The sequence below is a fragment of the Sapajus apella genome, unplaced genomic scaffold (assembly GCF_009761245.1).
Source record: "Sapajus apella isolate SASKATOON/1434 unplaced genomic scaffold, GSC_monkey_1.0 scaffold130, whole genome shotgun sequence".
Classification (NCBI taxonomy): Eukaryota; Metazoa; Chordata; class Mammalia; order Primates; family Cebidae; genus Sapajus; species Sapajus apella.
In genome coordinates this window covers 2,043,303-2,062,719 of record NW_022437070.1, presented here as the reverse complement: position 1 = coordinate 2,062,719, position 19,417 = coordinate 2,043,303, and the positions used below count along the sequence as shown (strand labels likewise).

The window sequence follows — 19,417 nt, the reverse complement described above, 5'->3', positions numbered from 1 at the left end:
GGGGAAAAAAAGAGACAACAACCCCAAAAAAAAAAAAAAAAAAAAAAAAAAAAAAAAAGACTTAACATAGTTCATACTCTTCTCCTTTTCAAAACTCATCATGTGCCATGGTTTTTCACTTCAAACCACCGTGGTTCAGTGATCTGTGAATATTCTACGGTTTTACACAAGGCTGCGCCTTTACCACAAGTTAAGGTGGCTTTTTAAAAATGAGATTTGACAAGAATGCTTTCATAATAAGCATTCAGGTCAACCTTTACTACTGGTAATGCAGTGTTTTACTTAAACCTGACGACTGTAAAAATAAGAAACAAAATGGTGTAGAGATGATACAAACGGCATAAAATGAACAAAGAAAATTATGATATATAACAATAATGAAAGAAAATTATGATAAAATATGACTTAAAGATTTTTATAACATCATTTCACAGTACTGTACATATAGCCTACTCAACTTACAACCAAATCGTGTTACAACCGGTCTGTGGAAACCAATCGTGGTCGTAAATTGAGCACTAGCTGTAATCTCAGTACTTTGGAGATCAAGGCAGGTGGATCACCAGAGGTTGGGAGTGCGAGACCAGCTTGATCGACGTGGAGAAACCCCATCCCTACTAAAAATACAAAATTAGCTGGGTGTGGTGGTGCATGTCTGTAATCCCAGCTACTTGGGAGGCTGAGGCAGAAGAATGGCTTGAATCTGGGAAAAGTAGAGGTTACGGTGAGCCAAGATCGTGCCATTGCACTCTAGCCTGGGCAACAAGAACGAAACTTGGCCCTAAAGTTAGTCTAAAATTACAGATGTGGCCAGGCACATGGCTCATGCCTGAATCCCAGCATTTTGGGAGGCTGAGGCAGACAGATCACTTGAGGTCAGGAATTCGACACCAGGCTGGTCAACATGGGAAAACTTCGTCTCTACTAAAAATACAAAAACTAGCTGGGCGTGGTGGCATACACCTGTAATCCCAGCTATTCGGGAGGCTGAGGCAGGAGAATCACATTGAACCCGGGAAGTGGAGGTTGCAGTGAGCGGAGTTCATTGCTCTCCAGCCTGGGTGACAGAGTGAGACTCCATCTCAAATAAATAAATGAATAAAATTATAGATGTGAGAATAGTCAAGCATTTGAGGTTCAGTGATGGGGAGACTTGCTACCAAAACAGCAACACCCGACATGAGCTGCTGTCAGCAGTAAACAGGAGGGTCTCAGAGCAGGAAGCCATCCACAGAGCGAAGGCCAGGAGCAGACTCTGGCAGGACCCTGTGTGGGGAAACAGATGGTGCAGGAGGTATTTGAAAACTGTGTGGGATGGGAAGGAATGGTTTATCGCCTAAATGCCGTTGAAGGTCCTGGCTAGCTGTCTGGAAGATAGCAAATGAGAAAAATAAGAGCTTTGCCTTGCACTAGACAGAAAAAAAAAAAAGAAAATGCTGAATCCCCCTTTTTTTTTTTTGAGACAGAGTTTCGCTCTTGTTACCCAGGCTGGAGTGCAATGGCGCAATCTCGGCTCACAGCAACCTCCGCCTCCTGGGTTCAGGCAATTCTCCTGCCTCAGCCTCCTGAGTAGCTGGGATTACAGGCACGCGCCACCATGCCCAGCTAATTTTTTGTAGTTTTAGTAGAGACGGGGTTTCACCATGTTGACCAGGATGGTCTCGATCTCTTGACCTCGTGATCCACCCGCCTCGGCCTCCCAAAGTGCTGGAGTTATAGGCGTGAGCCACCGCGCCCGGCCGAATCACCCATTTTTTATGAGTCATTTCCTAAAAGCATTCACAGGCCACAAAGCCCCCAATTTTGCCCTTCCACAGACCTCAAATTAAGAACTCCAGCTCTTGGCCAGGTGTGGTGGCTCATGCCTGTAATCCAACACTTGGGGAGGCCGAGGCAGGAGGATGGCTTGAGGCCAAGAGTTCAAGACAAACCTGGCCAACATAGCAAGACCCCATCAATTATTTATTTTTTTTTATTTATTCGTTTTGAGACAGAGTCTTGCTCTGTCACCTAGGCTGGAATGCAGTGGCACAATCTCGGCTCACTGCAACCTCTGCCTCGTGGGTTCAAGCAATTCTCTGCTTCAGCCTCCGGAGTAGCTGGGATTACAGGTACGTGCCACCATGTCCAGCTAATTTTTGTGTTTTTAGTAGAGATGGGGTTTCACCACGTTGGCCAGGCTAGTCTTGAACTCCTGACCTCATGATCTGCCTGTCTTGGTCTCCCAAAGTGCCAGGATTACAGGCATGAACCATCGTGCCCGGCCCTGACTTAATTAATTAAATTTTTTTTAAAAAAACCTCTCCAGCTGGCAATTCTGAATGTCTCAGTGATTGGCTCTGTGTGCAGAGAGTAGCAGCATGTCGCCTGCATGGCTGGTGCTTGGGTAACAGGGTGAAATGAGAGCATGCTCCGGAAGCTCTTAGCTCGGGACCAAGCAGGTGTCAGAATTATCAGAGTCCACAACAAAAGTTTGTTGAACAAGTGAAAGAACGCTTGACCCAAATTTTAAGCATTATCTGATTGTGGGATTGTGAAATTAAATACAGACAGTCCCAGACTTAAGATAATTTGACTTAGATTTTTCAATGTAGGGTGGGTTTTTCAGGGTGTTAAAGCATTTTTGACCAATGATTTTTAATTTTTTTTTTTCTTTTGAGACGGAGTCTTGCTTTGTCACCAAGATGGAATGCAGTGGTGCAATCTCGGCTCACTGCAACCTCCGCCTCCTGGGTTCAAGCGATTCTTCCGCCTCAGCCTTCCGAGTAGCTGAGACCACAGGCGCATGCCACCACGCCCAGCTAATTTTTTTTTGCTGTTGTATTTTTAGTAGAGACGGTATTTTGCCATGTTGGCCAGGATGGTCTCGATCTCTTGATCTCGTGATCCGCCCACCTTGGCCTCCCAAAGTGCTGGGATTACAGGCGTGACCCACAGCGCCCAGACTGATTTTTAATTTTATTTATTTATTTTTATTTATTTTTTGAGACAGAGTCTCACTCTGTCACCAGGCGCCAGGCTGGAGTGCAGTGGCACAGTCTCGGCTCACTGCAACCTCCACCTCCCAGGTTCAAGCAATTCTCCTGTCTCAGCCTCCTGAATAGCTGGGACTACAGACGCACACCACCACGTCCAGCTGATTTTTGTATTTTTAGTAGAGACCGGGTTTCACCATTTTGGCCAGGATGGTCTCGATCTCTGGATCTCGTGATCTGCCCGCCTCGGCCTCCCAAAGTGTTGGGATTACAGGCGTGAGCCACCGTGCCCGGCAAAGTCTCGCTCTGATGCTCAGGCTGGAGCGCAGTGCCTCGGTCTTTGCTCACTGCAACATCTGCCTCCCAGGTTCAAGCAATTCTCCTGCCTCAGCCTCCTGAGTAGCTGGAATTACAGGCACCCACCACCACGCCTAATTTTTGTATTTTTAGTAGAAGCAGGGTTTCACCATGTTAGCCAGTCTGGTCTCGAACTCCTGACCTCGTGATCCGCCTGCCTCAGCCTCCCAGAGTGCTGGGATTACAGGCCTGAGCCACCCCACCTGGCCAAGACTGAAGTTGTTTTGTGGTTGGATTGTGGAATGCTGTCGTTTGCCTCCAGGCCTTGGCACAGGCTGTGCCTTAAGTAAGCTTGGGCCCCCGCCCCCATCCCGCTGCCCACCTCTCCTGTCTGGCTCACTCACCACCTCCTCCTCCATCTCCTGTTCGCCTTCGGCGCCGCCTCCACCCCGGGTGAACAGCGCCTTCTGCTTCTCTGCCATCTCGTAGGTGGGCTGCATCTCTGGGTCGTCCCGCAGCGTGTCCAGCTTGGGGTGGAACCACTCCCACTGCGTGGTGCGGTTCAGCGGCTCCAGGACGGACAAGGGGTCCTCGGGCCGCTGGTTCAGGATCTTGGTCAGCAGGTTCACCAGGTGCTCATACCTGCCTCCCGCAGGAGGAGTGGGAGGACAGAGACATCATTCACTCAGCTCACTGAGCCAGCTGCCCTGTGCCTGGCCCTGTACCTGCTGCTGGGGACACAGTAGGGAACAGAAAGGTCCCTGCCCAGGTGTAGCTGATTTTTTTTTCTTTATTTTTTGAGATGGAGTCTCGCTCTGTCACCCAGGCTGGAGTGCAGTGGCACCATCTTGGCTCACTGCAACCTCCGCCTCCTGGGTTTAAGCAATTCTCCTGCCTCAGCCTCCTGAGTAGCTGGGATTACAGGTGTGCGCCACCACGCCTGGCTAATGTTTAATTTTTAGTAGAGACAGGGTTTCACCATGTTGGTCTTGAACTCTTGACCTTGTGATCTGCCTACCTCCCAAAGTCCTGGGATTACAGGCGTGAGCCACTGCGCCCAGCTGACATTCTTATGGTGGAGACTGACACTAATCAAACAAGCAAAATATATACAGTGTGTCAGGCATGGGGTGGTAATTTCTAGGGTGACACATAAAGTAGAGAATGGGGCCTGGGGTGCCAGGGATGGAAGAGGGTTTGCAACTTATTTATTTTTGAGAGGTTGGAGTGCAGTTGTATGACCTCAGCTTGGTGCAGCCTCCGCCTCCTGGGTTCAAGCGATTCTCCTGCCTCAGCCTCTGAGTAGCTGGGATTACAGGCATGCGCCACCACGCCTGGCTATTTTTAAAATTTTTTAGTAGAAACAGGATTTAGCCATGTTGGCCAGGCTGGTCTCAAACTCCTGACCTTGAGTGATCCATCCACCTTGGCCTCCCAATATGCTGGGATTACAGGCATAAGCAGGGTGTTAAATGGTTCAGGCCAGGTGCCTTGAAGGCTGTGGTGAGGAGTCTCAGCTTCCCACTGTGGGCAAAGGGGAGCCATAGCAGGTGCTGAGCATCGGAGGGATGGGGCCAAGCTTTGTGTTTAACAAGAACCATTGCTTCATCAACCTCACTTCTCCCGCTTCGCCCTCTTCCTTCCTTGGTTCCAGACATACCAGCCCCTCCTTACCGCTCCTCAAAGACAGCAAGCCTGAGAGCCTTTGCATTTGCCATGTGCTCTGCCTGGCTCACTCTTCCTTCAGTTATCTGCAAGGTGCCCTCCCTCGCCTCCTTTGGGGCCCTAATCAAATGTCACCTCCTCGGAGAGGCCTTCCCTGACCCACACTATTTTTTTGAGATGGAGTCTCACTCTGTTGACCAGGCTGAAGTGCAGTGGCGTGATCCTGGCTCACTGCAACCTTCACCTCCTGAGTTTAAGCGATTCTCCCGTCTCAACCTCCCAAGTAGCTGGGATTACCGCCCCACGCTACCACACCCTGCTGATTTTTGTATTTTTTAGTAGAGATAGCGTTTTGCCATGTTGGCCAGGCTGGTCTTGAACTCCTGACCTCAGGTGATTCGCCTGCTTCGGCCTCTCAAAGTGCTGGGATAACAGATATGAGCCACCGCGCCTGGTCAGATCCACACTATTTCACATGTGTTCCCAGCCCTCTTCGAGCCCCCCTTAACTTCAGTTTATCAGTTTTTCTGTTTCTTGTCCACTCCCCTAGAATGAGAGCTTCCTGGGTATCTCATGGAGGCTGAGAGCGGTGCATTGTGACTGCAGCTAAGTGGTTTGGCGAGTGTCTTCAGGCAGGGAGGTTTTGTTGCTGGATAAGAGAGTCTTGGTTGTTGGGCTGGGTGCGGTGGTTTATGTCTGTAATCCCAGCACTTTGGGAGGCTGAGACAGGGAGATCACTTGAGGTCAAGAGTTCAAGACTAGTCTGGGCAACATGGTGAAACCTTGTCTCTACTAAAAACACAAAAATTAGCTGGATGTGGTGGAGTGCGCCTATAATCCCAGCTACTGCGGACGCTGAGGCAGGAGAAAACAATTGAACCCAGGAGGCGGGGCTTGCAGTGAGCCAAGATTGTGCCACTGCGCTCCAGCCTGGGGGACAGAGTGAGACTATGTCTGAAAAAAGTAAATAAATAAAGGAAGAGGGCCTGGGGAGCCAAGTCACGTGTGCTGGAACCCTGACTCTGCCACGTCCTAGCTGTGTGGTTTTGGGTAAGCAACCCAACTTGTGTGTGTGTCTCCTCCTCTGTAAAGCAGGATGGTGCTCATCTCAGCTGAGAATTAGGTGTGAGCGTGTGCAGTGCCAGCACACGTCTGATTAGTAAACGCTAGCTGCTGGTGCCACTGATTCCGACTCCTAGCTGAACTAGAGGCCCAGAGCAGTCACTGGTTTTCCATGAGGGACAACCCTTGTGTGACTGACTGAGGTAGGGTCTTGGCTGGGGCCCCTCCCTGCCTGGGTCCCCCACCGGCCCCACCCTTTGCCCCTGCTCACAGGCTGAGGTCACAGTTGATGCTGGTCTGCAGCAGGTAGGCCTTGGCGTTCTGCACGGCCAGCTCCAGCGGCTCTGGCTCGGGCACTTCGTTGCTGTATTGCAGGAAGCCCAGCTCAGAGCCTGAGAACTGAAGGGCAGGGTCGTCCCTTCTGTAGGGCCCGTGCTGGGCACCTTCGTAGATCTGGTCTGTCTGGTAGAGGTTGAACTGGTTCAAGGGGCTGACCGGGGGCTCCTGGAAAGTGGAGTCCAGTTGCTGGAACAGGCCGCCTTGGCCCTGCTGGAGCCGCTGTAGTATTAGACTGGTGGTGCCCTGGGAAGCCTGGTTCCTGCTTTCTTCTGGGTAAGGCTGGGGCTGGGGCTCTGAGGGAAAGCCCGAGTTCATGGATGGGTACTCCATGCCACCCAGCCGGGCTTCCTCAGCCTGGAAGGCCTGGGGCATCAGGAAGCTCTCCTGTTGGGAAAGGCTGCGCCTCTGTGACCAGCCCGGGACGTTGTGCTGGGCGTCTGGAGGCATCTGCCGCCCCTCCTCGGGGCCGGCTGCCAGGGGCTGAGCTTGTCCCCGACTGTGCCGCCTCTCGGAGGCCTGAGAACTCCTCCGGCTCGGGGGCTGCTGAGGAAGGGACTCAGGGTAGGGCGGCAAGTCCCCCATGGCTCGCAAGGAGGCACAGGCCTCTAGGAGAAAGGCTTGCAGACAGGGAGGCCGGGCGAGCCATCCGTTGCCACTGCAGGTTTCCGAGCACTGGAGGGGGGCCGTTTACCGGGGAGGGCGCGGGGAGCTGGGCCAGGGTGGGTTCCGCGCCGGCTCCGAGCGCGCACTCCTGATCCCGCGCAGCCCCACAGCAGACGTCGCGCCAGGCCCGAGACGACACCCCCGACCCAGGCCCACTACCCCGTTTTTTTCTTTTCAGTAACTTGTCCAATTTCACATCTTTTATTTTTTTTTTTTTTAAGGCAAAGCATCCACAGGTTGAGCTCCGCCCCATCTCCCAGCCTCACGTCCCAGTCCCACCCCCCTTCCCCCTCGAGCCCTGTCAGCTGTTCCCCTTGGCCTCAGGTTCCCCCACATCCTCAGCGGCCGGGCTGGGGGTCTTCACAGCATCCTCTCCAATAGCGGCGAGGGTCTGGGGGCTCCGCTCCTCCTTCAAGGTCAACCCGCCCGCTGCAGTCTCCTGGTGACAGGAGAAGGGGAGCCGGTCGGAGGGCGCGGTCCCCTCCACGCTCTGCACCCTGGCGCCTGCCCCCTACCTTCACCCCGGCCCGGATCCTTCTGCTCTCCCTACCTTGGGTAGGGGCCCCTCCAGACTAGAGTCCAACAGTGCGGCCTCAGTCAGCCCCGAGTCATCATCCATGCTGATGAAGATGGCCGGGGTCTCACACTCAGGCCCCTCCTCCCGGAAATCCATGGCTTCCTCCGACGTGGGCGGGCCCGGCCGGGCTGAGGGAGAGGAGGAAGAGGAGGGGGCTCCCACTCCTCCGGGCTTCAGCTTCTGCTCCTCCTCCAGCTGCCGCTTTAAGGCCTTCTCCTGGGCCAACCGCAGGCCGATGAGGTCCTGTGGGGGCCGGGGGGCCGGGGCAGGGGCCAGGGCCAGGGGCTCCAGGTCATCCTGGGGGTGAGGAGGGCCACACAGAAGCTCAGAGGCGAGTGGCTCAGAGGACGGTGGGAAAGAGAAGGGGCCACCCTGAGGTGGTCTTTGAGCTCTTCACTATGGGCACAGGGAGGGAGGGGCAGTTGTCCCCCAGACCCCCAACTCCCTTCCAGCAGGAGCATCCCCTGGGAGACAAGGTGGCTCAGAGGCAGGGGTGGCCTGCGTGTCTCGGGGTCGGGAGCAGGCCATGGTGAGCCTTGCTGGCCTGGGGTACCAGGTGAGGATCTGAGGATCCAGATGGGTAGGCTGCAGGGCCCTCACCTCCTCCAAGGGCCCCGCAGACGCCTCCTTGGCCTCTGGCTCCTGCTTCCCGGTTGCCTCCAAGATGGTCATGATGGAGTTCGGGATGTGAGCTTGCTGAGTGGAGAGCAGGAAGGGGGTTCTGGGGACAGATCTGGCACAGAGACCCCACTTGCACACCTCAGATCCTGGGGCCCTGAATCTCCAGAGCTTCCAGCTGTGCAGGGCCTTCTGGTGTTCACCTCCATTCAGCTCCCCCCCAACCGGAGGGACCCAGAGGGCACCACACACCTGGGGTAGGGGGAAGGGGTACCTGGTGGGGGGTGAAGGATCGGACGTGAGCCAGCAGGGGCTCCCGGAGCTCGGGACACTTGTCAAAGACGGCTCCCAGCTGCTGGGGCGGCAGCTGCAGGATGACCTGGAAGCTCTGGGGCTTGGTGCGCTGGCAGCACTTGATGAAGCCCTCCCACACCTTGGGGTACTTCCACACCTGGACCAGGCAGGGAGGGAGCCGTCGGGAGGGGCACACAGGAAGACCCTCAGCCCCAACATTGGAATAAAGACCTTGCCAAGACCATGCCCACATCCCACCGTCCATTCCTCTGGATGGGCCACAAGCAGCCCTGACCTCCCTCCAAGGGCCTTTGTCTTCCGAAACCAGGCAGCTGGACCATGAGGTCAACTTGGGAAGGAGGTGGAATAAAACCCAGGGCTGCCTTTTCTGGACTTCCCCTGCTGGGCCAGGCCCAGGCTAAGTGCTGCGGGAGCACCCTCTCATGACATTCTCACGGCAGCCTCCAGGGAGCGATATGAGCCCTGCTAAACAGCAGAGGTCGGTGCGGGTGCTGAGACCTGCCCAGGGTCACCTGTACATTCTCACGGCAGCCTCCAGGGGGCGATATGAGCCCTGCTAAACAGCGGAGGTCCGCCGGGGTGCGGGACCTGTCCCGGGTCAAATGAGGAAGGAGGGGCACATCTGAACCCAGGTCTGTTTGAATCCACATATAACCTCTAAGCCGGATGCTGTAAAGTGGCAACCCATAGGCCAAATCGAGTCTGGGGCTTGCACATGGGTTTTGTTTCATCATGGTAATTTTTTTTTTTTTTTTTTTTTTTTTTTTTGAGACACGGTCTTACTCTGTTGCTCAGGCTACAGTGCAGTGAGTAGGGCGATTATTCCTCACTGCAGCCCCAAACACCTGGGTTCAAGCAAACCTTCTGCCTTGGCCTCCCAAAGGGTTACATTACAAGTGTGAGCCATCATGCCTGGACTCAATCGTGGCATTTCTAAAGCCCAAATTTCTAGCACCTCTCAAAAACCTGGACCACGTTTCGGCTCTGGGATGCATCCTGGCCTGGCACACATTGGTGGGGGTGAGGAGCGGCCATGTCTCTCCTGAGTGCACGCTCCTTGAGGGTTACCACGCTCTTACCACCCAGTTGCCCTCCCTCATCACCTGGGAGCTGGCCAAGTCATAGACCCTAGAGCACTGCTATTTTCCTGGCAGAAGGCAGAGCAGAGCCGGCCATCCTCCACCCGGCTCCCTTGGGGGTCAGGAGGGGAAGGGGAGTTCTGTCAGCATGGCGTGCTGCCATCTGCAGCCTGGGGATGGGGTGGCTGGGGGTGGGTTACCTGCTTCATGATGAGGCGGGACAGGATGTTCATGACGAAGCCCCCCAGGCGGGGGTACATGGTCAAGGACTGGATGACGGTCCTCATGAGCAGCATGGGCAGGGGGCTCTGCTCCATCAGCTGCTGCATCACCACGGCCAGCACCTCTGACGTGTACACGTTCCGCTCCGCAAAGCACAGGTTGGTGGCTGTGAGGAGGCGGAGAGTGGGCCTGTCCTCTCTGCCCAGCTGCCCCTTGGGAGGTGGGAGCCCAACCACCCTTTGAGAGCACCGCCCTGCTGTCTGCCCACATGAGGGGAAGAGCCAACCCTGACTTCTAAAGACCCTGGCGGAGACAGGAGACTCCCCTGACCCAGCAGAAGGCACACTACAGCCCCACGCTTGGAAAACCGGCAGGCCTGGTTCAAGGGAGAAGACATCCAACTCCAGGAAGCCCCACAGTGAGTGGAACAGGGAGCCCGTGACACCCTCTCTTTGAGGATGACCTTGGAAAGATGTGTTGCCAAGCCCTGGGTGAGTGGCAGGGCCCCCCACCCCTGCTAGGGAGAGAAGGCAGCTATTGGCTTCCACCAGCCCCTCCAGGGAGAACAGCAATCTACAGACCAGCTTAGGAACTGCCCACCCACTCCTGACAGGGACACAGGGCTTGCACTGGTGCTGGGAAGATGGGGGTGCCAGGCCAAGGTCTGTGTGGGGGATATGGGCACAATCAGTAGAGTAACAGTGAAGGGAGGGACAAGAGGCGGCTGGAGCCGGGGCATACAATGAGCCCCCAGCTCAACACCCAGTGCCAGTACCAGTAGGACCCAGAGGGTTGGCACGGCATGAGCACCCAGGCCCTGGGGTCTGTTCCCCGAGTGGGTGGCTGTGCCCCAATCCACTGTGCTAATAGGAGGCCCCAGGAGCTGCCTTTGAAGCCCTTCCCCAAACACCACTTGCCATGTGAGTATCAACCAGGAAGTCTTTATTGAGCCAGGAGAGCACCCCCCACAACCCCAAAAATCCTTGAGAGGCTAACAGAGAACAGGGGTGGGGCCTCTAAGGGAGGGGGAGGCGTAGACAGGTGGGGAGGAGGCTGAATGGGCAGAGCAGAGAGTAGCGGTGAGGACCTGCCAGAAACCGAGGAAGCCCCGCTCCCCTTCAGGGCCAGGTGGTCACTGGTGCTGCCCACTCAGCCACCTAAAGGCTCCAGAATCACCCCTCCCCTCCTTCCCTGTTAGCTTTGCCCTGGGTCCCAACGTGGGCCTCCCGTGAGCCTCTGATCCACTTTCCATACAATAGCCTGAAGGGGGCTTTGGAAAGATCAGACCTGACTCCCTTCCCAGACACTCTCAAGAGACAGGCCAAATTCCCACCTGACCTACAAGAGCCCCCGGGGCGCCCTCCCCAGTGGCCACAGCCTGACCTCTTCTCTTGACCAGGGCCCCTCCTTCGTCCCCTAAGTCAGCCAGGCGTGGCACTGCAGGTCCAGAACCAGCTGGCGAGCACCTCCCTCGGTAACTGCAGCCTCCTGCTGCTGCCGCCTACTCATCCTTTCCTGGTCTCAGCCCGAGTGTCCCCTCTTTCGAGAAGACCTCCCTGATGTCCCACACCCAGGCTGTGTTACATCACCCCTCTGCCCAGTCCCACACTCCTCTCAGTTGTTACTGGCCAGGGACTTCCTGTCTCCCTCCCTGGACTGTACGCCCTGGAAGGATGGGGCTGGGGCTGTCCCTCCTGTGTCTCCAGCACCACCCAGGATGGATATGGGGGAGCAGACATGCTGTTTTCTTAATGCTGGAACAGACTACCAGGAATGGGTCTAGTTATCGACAAGCTCTCCAGAGGAACAGGGTGGTCTATGGGGGAGCAAATGGTGCACAAGAAAAGGACTGGACTTCGTGACCTGGAGCTTAAGAGTGCGGCCAGCAAGACTGCTGGTGCCCGAGCAGGGGAAAAATGTGGCCTGGGTGCTGGGGACACCAGCTGGAGGGCTGTCTAGCCCGCAGTGTGCAGGCCTGGGCATGCTGGAAGAAAAAGGTGGCGTTGTGTAGGGTAGGCCCTGCTGACCCCTCCAGGGACCTGGTCGCCTTTGTGACCTCTGGCAAGGCCCTTTCTCCTTGGGCCTAGGCTCCTCAGGGCATCTAGGAGAATCTGGGTCCACAAATGGTCTTGGGGTGTGTATGTGTGCATCCCCTCAAACTGTACACAAACAATATGAGCATACTGTCCTGGGAACAGTAGAACTTCCTCAGATCACCAAAGGGGTCCAGGAATGTGAGACCACAGCCCTGGCCTCTGAGCCTGGAGCTCTCTCCTCCCTGCTGGTCTCCCCCGGAGGCTTTGGCGCCTGCTCGGTTTTAATGTGGGTTTGATATTTCCATAAGCTCTTCTCTTGACTTCAAAAGTTTCTGAGAGAACTTGCGGGGGAAGGTTAGGAGGTAAGTCACTGAAAAGCTGTTTCAGGCTGGAGCACAGAAGTGAGCGGCACAGGGAGGAAGCCCCTTCCCCAGGTCTGAGGGTGAGAAGAGGAATCAAAGGACAGCAGTCTTTGGAGTAGAGAAGGCAACAGTGAGAGTGTCCAGCTCCGTGGGACAGGATGGCTCCTGGCCCAGAAACCTCGCTCAGGGAGGGGTGAAGGGGGCTCTCAGGGGAGGTGGTCCTCAGACCTGGAACCAGCAGAGCTGGGGCTCCCACTCAGGTCCATCTCACTTCAGATTCTGTTTTTTCCACTACACCACTTAGCTTCTGCGAGGCCCTGAGTAAGTCACCTAACCTCTCTGGAGCCTCCAATTCCTGTCTACACAATGGGAGTGAAACATACTCACCAGGTGGCACATTTGAGGACCAGCAGGCTCAGGCCTGCAGGCGTTCAGGGAGAGCCCAGCGCAGAGCATGTTCAGTGAGTGTGGGCCATCGTGAGCCAGCCAGTTTGTCACCGACCCTGCTGCCCTGGAGGCAAGCTCTCCTGCCTCATCTACCCCAGCCCACAAGCGCCCTGGAGCCCTGGGTCTGCCCTGCTGCAGCACCTCTGACTACCACTCACGGTGTGCCCTGCTTCCTCCTGTTCCTCAGGGTGAGGGCCGTGGCTACCCCGACTGCTTTAGGCCCACTCTGTGCCAGCCCACGGCAGGTACGTCAGAGTGCCTTAGACAGAGGCAGAAAAAGGCGGGGTTGTAAAGGGTAAAACTTGGGAGGAAGGGAGGTGTCCCTGCAGAGCTGAGAGGTAGGGCTGTGAGTGGCACAGTCTTTGACTTGGCAGATTTCAGTGGAGGCATGTGGGTGATTGAGGTCCTGCCCATGGGGCCACAGGGGCCAGGTCACTGGAGTGGGGGGAGCACCTCACCTTTGATGATGGATTTCATGTCACACTTCACGGAGTCGATGTTGTGTAATGCGATCAGGAGCTCTCCAGGGTTCAGCGGGGATAAGGCCGAGTTTCCCTCACCTGCAGCGGGCGGGAGGAAGGGTGGGGGAGACAGTACGGTTGCCTAACTGAAGAGGCGGGTCTGAGTTCCTCAGATTGGGGGAGTTGTGAGCAAAGATGAGGTACCCTCTGCTTTCGGGGCTGGAGCAGGGCAAGTGACTGACAACAGAAAAAGAGGACGCTGAAGGCAGCAGGCACCCTCAGGCACCCTGAGGTCACCACGGTGTGCTCCTTCCCATCCTGGGCTCCCACCCTGGGTAAAGTGTGGCATGGCTGGGTGTCTCTGGCCCTCGGCTATGTATCTGAGGGCAGGGAGGACCACCTCATTGTGTAGTCCCCAACACAGACACCAACAACACAGACACCAACGCAGCACAGGCTCATGCGCATTTGCAGAACAGGGCAGGATGGGGCCAGGCTGTGGACTTCCATAAAGTGGCTGGAACCTTCCCCTGCGCGGGGGCTGGATGGGAGGAGGCTTGGTGGGGGTGGTCTTTGCTGCTCTTTTGATGGTCCCAGAGCCGTCCATGTGTGTGTTTTAAACCACCAGGGTCTGCGTGGAACAGATCAGCCTCCATTCTTTCTCTAGTTCCAACCACTGGGGTAACGGGCGAAGAACCCCTTCTACCTTACTTGCTAGTTAGTTTCTAAGTTGAAAATTTCACTTTCGTTTCTTTGTGACCTCATCAAAACAAAATGCCCCTGGCCCACAGCTTGAGGGATTCAGGCAAGATCTAAGGAGGGACCAGAATGGAGCCAGGGCCTGAGAGGGGCTGGTGAGGCCAGATCCTAGAAGGGAAGATGCTGCTGGAGCCTCCACCCCCAGCTCCATGGTCTTGCCCCTGCCGTGAATGAAACCATCATCCAAACATCCCAGAGGGTGGCCTGGGAGCTCCAGGACACAGAGGCGTCCAGTACAACTGGTGTTCCAGGGAACAGGGCACCCTGCATCTTGCCTCCTGCCCCAGCACTCGGGCGGTAGGCCTCCTGGTGGGGAGGAGGGAGGAGGCTGCATCACCTACCATGCTGGGTGCCCAGCAGGCGGTTGAAGACTTCCTTCACCACGATGGGGTTGAGTTTGATGAGTTTAGGCAGGGCCTGGATCACCTCTTTCTACGGGGAGAAGGTGGTGGGGTGGGGGTTGAGTCAGGTACACCCTCACTCCCCTTCCAGATAAGCTACCCCTGCTTGCCCAGGGGAGGTGAGGGCGACTTCTGGCTCACCCAGCCCCTCCTACCCTCACTACACCCTCAGGGCAGAGTGCCCAGCTGAGCCCCATGCATGTCACGTGTGTGCCAAGGGGCCTCATGATCCCTAACAGAGGAGGAGTCTCAAAGAGGGGAAGGGACCTGATTGAGGTAGAGAAAGCAGCAGAGCTACTGGCACCCGGTACCCATGAAGATGAGTCCAGGAGCTGCTGTGCATATCAGAACACGGGTGTCGGTGGTTTCCACGACTTCTGACCACAGACAGGGTCCCTTCTACCCCCTGCTACATGACTCTGGCTCAACTGCTGCTGAAGCTACCTGCTGCCCTGCCCCTCCCGGTCCCACATGTCCCAGGCAACGGGGACATACAGGCCTCCGGCTCCATACCTTCTCCAGCCCATTGAGCACCGGGATGAGGAAGCGGACGTCTGGCAGTCGCTTGTGGTAGAGATCCCGGACCCGCTTCACTAGCTCCGGGGAGGGTGGCACTGCGTGGAAGCAGCAGGAAGCACCGTGTTGGAGGCGGAGGGGAGCACGGGGGAGGGTGGACACCCAGGGAAGACAAGCAGGTGGGTGTGCGGGAGGGGAGAGCAACTTCACAGCAGGAACCTTTCACTCTTGGCTGCTCACGTGCATTTAGCACCACAGCGTTACAGATGGAGAAACTGAGGCCCAAGGACAGGCAGAGACCCCACAAGAGGTGCGACCAACTGGGGACCATTGGCTCGGATCCCCAGGTCCCGGGGAAGGCTAAGGAAAGGGAGGAAAGCAGGAAAGGTGAGGGTCTCTGGGGTCACCTTTGTCTGTGAGGCTGTGCAGACACCGCGTTACCAGTGTCTCTGCCCCCTTGGGACAGTTTTCCACCAGCAGGAGCAGCTCCGGGGAGTTCATGCCCATTCCTCGGATCTAGAGGCAGAGACAGGGATGACCAGACCCACAGTGAGAGCTCAGGGGAGGCTTGGGTATTTGTGGCAGGGTGGCTGTGGGGACTATGGGGACCAGGGTGAGGCTGGTGACAGGGTTTGGAGAGCGGGGGGAAAGGCGGGAGAGGTCGGAGGAACCTTGGCCTCTTCTCACAGCCTCTCTGGACGAGGGCCTGCTCCAGTTCCCAGCCCTGGCCAGGCTGTCCTCCTGCAGGCCCCTCCTCTGTGGTTCAGACCTGACCTGCCTCGAATGCCCACACTGTGCTTCACTCACTGGTAAAGATATTCTTAGCCCCACCCACCCGCTTCATGACTTGGTTTCTCACACGCAGCCAGCATGACCAAGAGCCCAGACGAGGCTCCACCTGCTGCTGCGTCTGGAGCCTGCCCCACAGTGAATGCCAAACACAGGGGCTGGGGCCAGATGCCACCTTCCCCTATTAACGTTTCTGTTCCTGACTAAAACCGTCTCTGCCCTTGAAGAGCTCACAGCCCCTTGGGATCGCTTTTCCACACAGCTGGCTGACTTTGAGAATAGGTCTAAAGATCTGTTTCCTCCTGACTACAAGAAGCCTGCTATCCCCATCTTCCAGGTAAGAGTCCTAATGAACCCAAATGGCAGATAGGTGGGGATTAACATACAGTTCTCCCTCTCCTGTTTATCGTGAAAATGTTCTGTAATCCAAAAATGTCAGGGGCAGAGAGAAAAAAGGTGGTTTCAAATCCTGCTGCAAACTGGAAAAGCAGACATTCCAATCTCAGGTGCCAGTCTGTCACTGAGCTGCTTCTCATGTGGGCAGCTCTGTGGCTCCAGGGGCAGGAGTGAGAAGGACTTATTTTTACATAATGACAGTTAGAGTCCCATTAGCAACACAGGGACGGCCAGTTCACAGACAGTGACAGTGACACGGAGGTGTATGTGCATGAATTCATGGACCCTGTGCATCAGTGTGGAGGGACTGGAACATCTTGCCCATTTTTACTGAAGGGCCCAAGGTCTCAGTGAGAAAGTGGGAAGAGAGCTCGAACCCAGCTCTGTCCAGCTCCAGGCTCCTAACTGCTGGGCCACTCTGATGTTTCCTCGGAAACCGATGAGTGACATGCGGACTGCCCGCAAGCTACACAGCCCGGGTTGGCCCGGGATGACCACCCTTTGGGCTTGGCACACTCTGAGGTGGAGCAGGTAGGTGGAGCAGGTAGGGGAAGAACTGGAGCTGGGGACGCAGCCCTGCCCATGGGTGAGCAGGGCCTGGTGGGCTCCGGGGCCTCACCGGCTGCTCGATGACCCTCAGCACTGTCCGCTTGATGTCAGCGATGGCTTCAGTGTACACGGCCGCCAGCTCGTGGATCAGCTTGTGGTTCTGAGGCAGGAGGGCCAGGTAGAGGTAGAGACACTGCTTCACTGTCTCCTCCGTCCAGGGCGCTGCCACCTCTGAGAGGGCAGGGGTGGGCATCAGATTGGCCCACACTCTTCTCTAACCCCCTTGGACCCTCTGGGCCTGTCCCTTCTCAGGCAGTGGGTCAGTGGGAACCAGGGAGGGCAGAGAAATGGGGTGGGACCAGGACTTCCCATCTCCAGCCACCCGACTGCCAACACACAAAGCAGCTAGAAGGGGGCCACCCCTGCCTTGTGGCCTTGGGATTAACCTCCAGCTCCCTGCCTTGCACTGTCTGCCAGTGTTGTATGGGGTGGCCCCAGGAGGGTGTGTGACCAGCATGGAGGGCAGTTGTATGTGACCAGCATACAACTGCCCTCCATGCTGGTCACACGCCCCTTCGAACAGTCTCAAGGGCCCTGGTCTCTGCACCTTTGTGTCCACCCTCCCCTCTGCCGGGTCCACAGCGCCCCAGCTCCTCCAAACCTGCTCAGCCTCTGGGCCTTACAAAGGCTGTGCCTCTCCTGGGAATGCTTCCCGGCACCTGGGCCATGCTGGGCCTCCTGTGCTGCCCTGTCATGGCCCCCAACCTTTCTGTTTAATGGTTCACTTACTCAGGGCCTGCATCTACCTGTCTATAATCCTGGGGGACCCAGGGCTTTGCTGAGGGAACTTGCCTGAGTTGGCCCTGCCTGATCCTTCTTGGGGTCTCACCGCTGGCTGGCTCTCCTTGTTCTCCAGGTCTCTTTCCCTGACCCCCCAAGCTGGGTCAGGTGCCCCCCTACCCTCATTCTCACAGCCCCTAGGTGGCTGTCCCAGTCCTGTCTGTTCCTGTCACTGCTATCCAGGTGGCTTCCCCACTCAGCCCCTCTGCACGCAGGGCCGAGCCCGGACACAGCTGCGCTCAATACACATCTGATGACCTGAGCCCAACCTGTGTCCTTGTCAGCTCCAAACAGCACAGATGGTGGGTTGGGGTGCACCAGGAGTTGCAGGTAGTTGAGGGCAAATTTCTCCACATACTCCCGCAGCTGTTCCTTCTCATACATGCGTTTGATGAACAGCAGGGCCTGGGAGCGCACCTGAGGAGGAAGATGGAGAAGGCTGGGGTCAGGGAAGAGGGAAGGGGGAAGAACAGCTATTCCTCCGAGTATGGCAACACTCCTGTGAAAACAAGCCCAAGCCTGAGAAAGGGCAGCCTAGCTGTTACCAAGGCCAGGGCTGGTCCCCAGCACAGGAGGGAGATATCCTGGCCAGGGCCGGACCCACGGCACCACCTCACTGCCTGCCTCACCAGCCCATCTACCCTTCACTGCTCCTTGCCCGGCTCCTTAAGCTCCAAGCAGAGGGAAGTCTTCCTGGTTCTTTAAAAGTGCTGCTCCCTGCCAAGTCTCCCTAGAACATCTATTGCCAGCTAAACCCTGTTTCACTCAGGTATCATCCGCTGGGAGCTGTGAGGCCAGGGACTGGTCCTGGGCACTGCTTTGACCACAGCAGCAGCACATGGCCTGGGCCAGAGGTGCACGCTGAAGGTCTGTTGAATGAATGAACATACTGCTGGGCAAGGCTGAGGCACAAGGCTGGGTCAAGGGTGCTCTCTCAACCACAGCACGTGCACATTCGTCCCCTCTGTCTAGAGCACACCCAGCTACTCATTTTCCAGGTTTCTGTGCACACATCCCCTCCTCCCGCAAGCCTTCCTTGAAACATCTCCCCTGCCCACCCCACACCCAGATGGTCGGCCCCTCTCTCCCCAGGGCTCCACAGCTGTACGCTGCTCTGCTCAGCTGCTGAGCACACCGTGTCCTCACTGCTGGCTGAGGCCACACAGGCTCCCTGACTGGGCAATGCCCTCAGGCCCCAGCATAGGACTGGGCTGCACCAGGAGCCGGTGCTGGCCGCCACAGGTGGCCTAAGAGCGAGAGTGGGATGCCCTTCCTGGGAAGGCAAGTACACATGTGCGTGTGTACACACCGCAGACAGACTCAGGCACGGTGACCCTGGTTTCTAGGCAGTTTCATGCCACTGAAAATGAAAAAAAAAAAAAAAAAAAAAAAAAAAAAACAAAAAAAAAAAACAGACAGACAGAAACCTGGCAACAGCCAAAAAAACCAATGCAAGAAGGCAGTGGGCCCAGAGAAACTGTAAGGGAGTGTGGAAGAGGCTGGGCTGGTTCCTCAGGATAGTGGCAGCCTCTGCAAGCTGCAGGCTGTGGGCAGCCAGGAAGTGGAGGAGGGGATCACCTTGTCCTTCTCATGGGAGCTGAGGTCGAGGAGGACATGCAGGTACTGGAACTGGCGGGATGGACGCTTGAAGATCAGGTCTCGAAGCGTGGACATGCCCAGATAGGTGCGACTCTGTGGCAAGAGGGAGGGGATCCAAGTTCAGTCCACCTGAGTGTGCCTTTGGGCTGTCTCTCCTGCATCCTTCTCAACAGGTACTGGACAAAAGGGCCCGGTGCCTCCTGAAACCCCCTGCCACAAGGGGCTGCGTGCCCTTCAGACCCCTGCGAGTAGGGCCCTGTCCTCTGCCCCAGGCAGCAGTGACCAAGCCTGGCCTCACCTCATCCTCGCAGTACTTGCGGATCACCTCCAGGGCACTCTCTGTGATGAGCGGTGCCTCCAGCACAACCTTGGTGAAGATCCTGCCAGAGAGGGAGTGGAGGACATGGTGCAGAGGAAGAGGCCGCCTGGCTCCCTGGTAACTGTAGGAGC

At 56.4% G+C, this 19,417-nt stretch overlaps 2 protein-coding genes across 4 annotated transcripts in view; both read right to left on the bottom strand.

Moving 5' to 3' along the window:
- The window catches only part of RSPH6A (radial spoke head 6 homolog A), an 18,258-nt gene extending 11,202 nt beyond the window's left edge, over window positions 1-7,056 (bottom strand). The window contains exons 1-2 of the mRNA XM_032262595.1: window positions 6,271-7,056; window positions 3,677-3,914 (exon numbers count right to left, since the gene is read on the bottom strand). Of these exons, the coding sequence (XP_032118486.1) occupies window positions 3,677-3,914; window positions 6,271-6,920 (888 nt within the window). The 5' untranslated portion in view covers window positions 6,921-7,056. The remainder of the gene's footprint in view (window positions 1-3,676; window positions 3,915-6,270) is intronic.
- Window positions 7,057-7,186: 130 nt separating this feature from the next.
- The window catches only part of SYMPK (symplekin), a 45,934-nt gene continuing 33,703 nt past the window's right edge, over window positions 7,187-19,417 (bottom strand). For all 3 annotated transcript variants that reach the window (XM_032262588.1, XM_032262587.1, XM_032262589.1), the window contains exons 15-27: window positions 19,266-19,347; window positions 18,947-19,060; window positions 17,638-17,785; window positions 16,599-16,759; window positions 15,202-15,310; window positions 14,792-14,892; window positions 14,219-14,309; window positions 13,116-13,217; window positions 9,791-9,978; window positions 8,471-8,647; window positions 8,179-8,274; window positions 7,552-7,875; window positions 7,187-7,440 (exon numbers count right to left, since the gene is read on the bottom strand). In XM_032262588.1, the coding sequence (XP_032118479.1) occupies window positions 7,303-7,440; window positions 7,552-7,875; window positions 8,179-8,274; window positions 8,471-8,647; window positions 9,791-9,978; window positions 13,116-13,217; window positions 14,219-14,309; window positions 14,792-14,892; window positions 15,202-15,310; window positions 16,599-16,759; window positions 17,638-17,785; window positions 18,947-19,060; window positions 19,266-19,347 (1,831 nt within the window). In that variant the 3' untranslated portion in view covers window positions 7,187-7,302. The remainder of the gene's footprint in view (window positions 7,441-7,551; window positions 7,876-8,178; window positions 8,275-8,470; window positions 8,648-9,790; window positions 9,979-13,115; window positions 13,218-14,218; window positions 14,310-14,791; window positions 14,893-15,201; window positions 15,311-16,598; window positions 16,760-17,637; window positions 17,786-18,946; window positions 19,061-19,265; window positions 19,348-19,417) is intronic.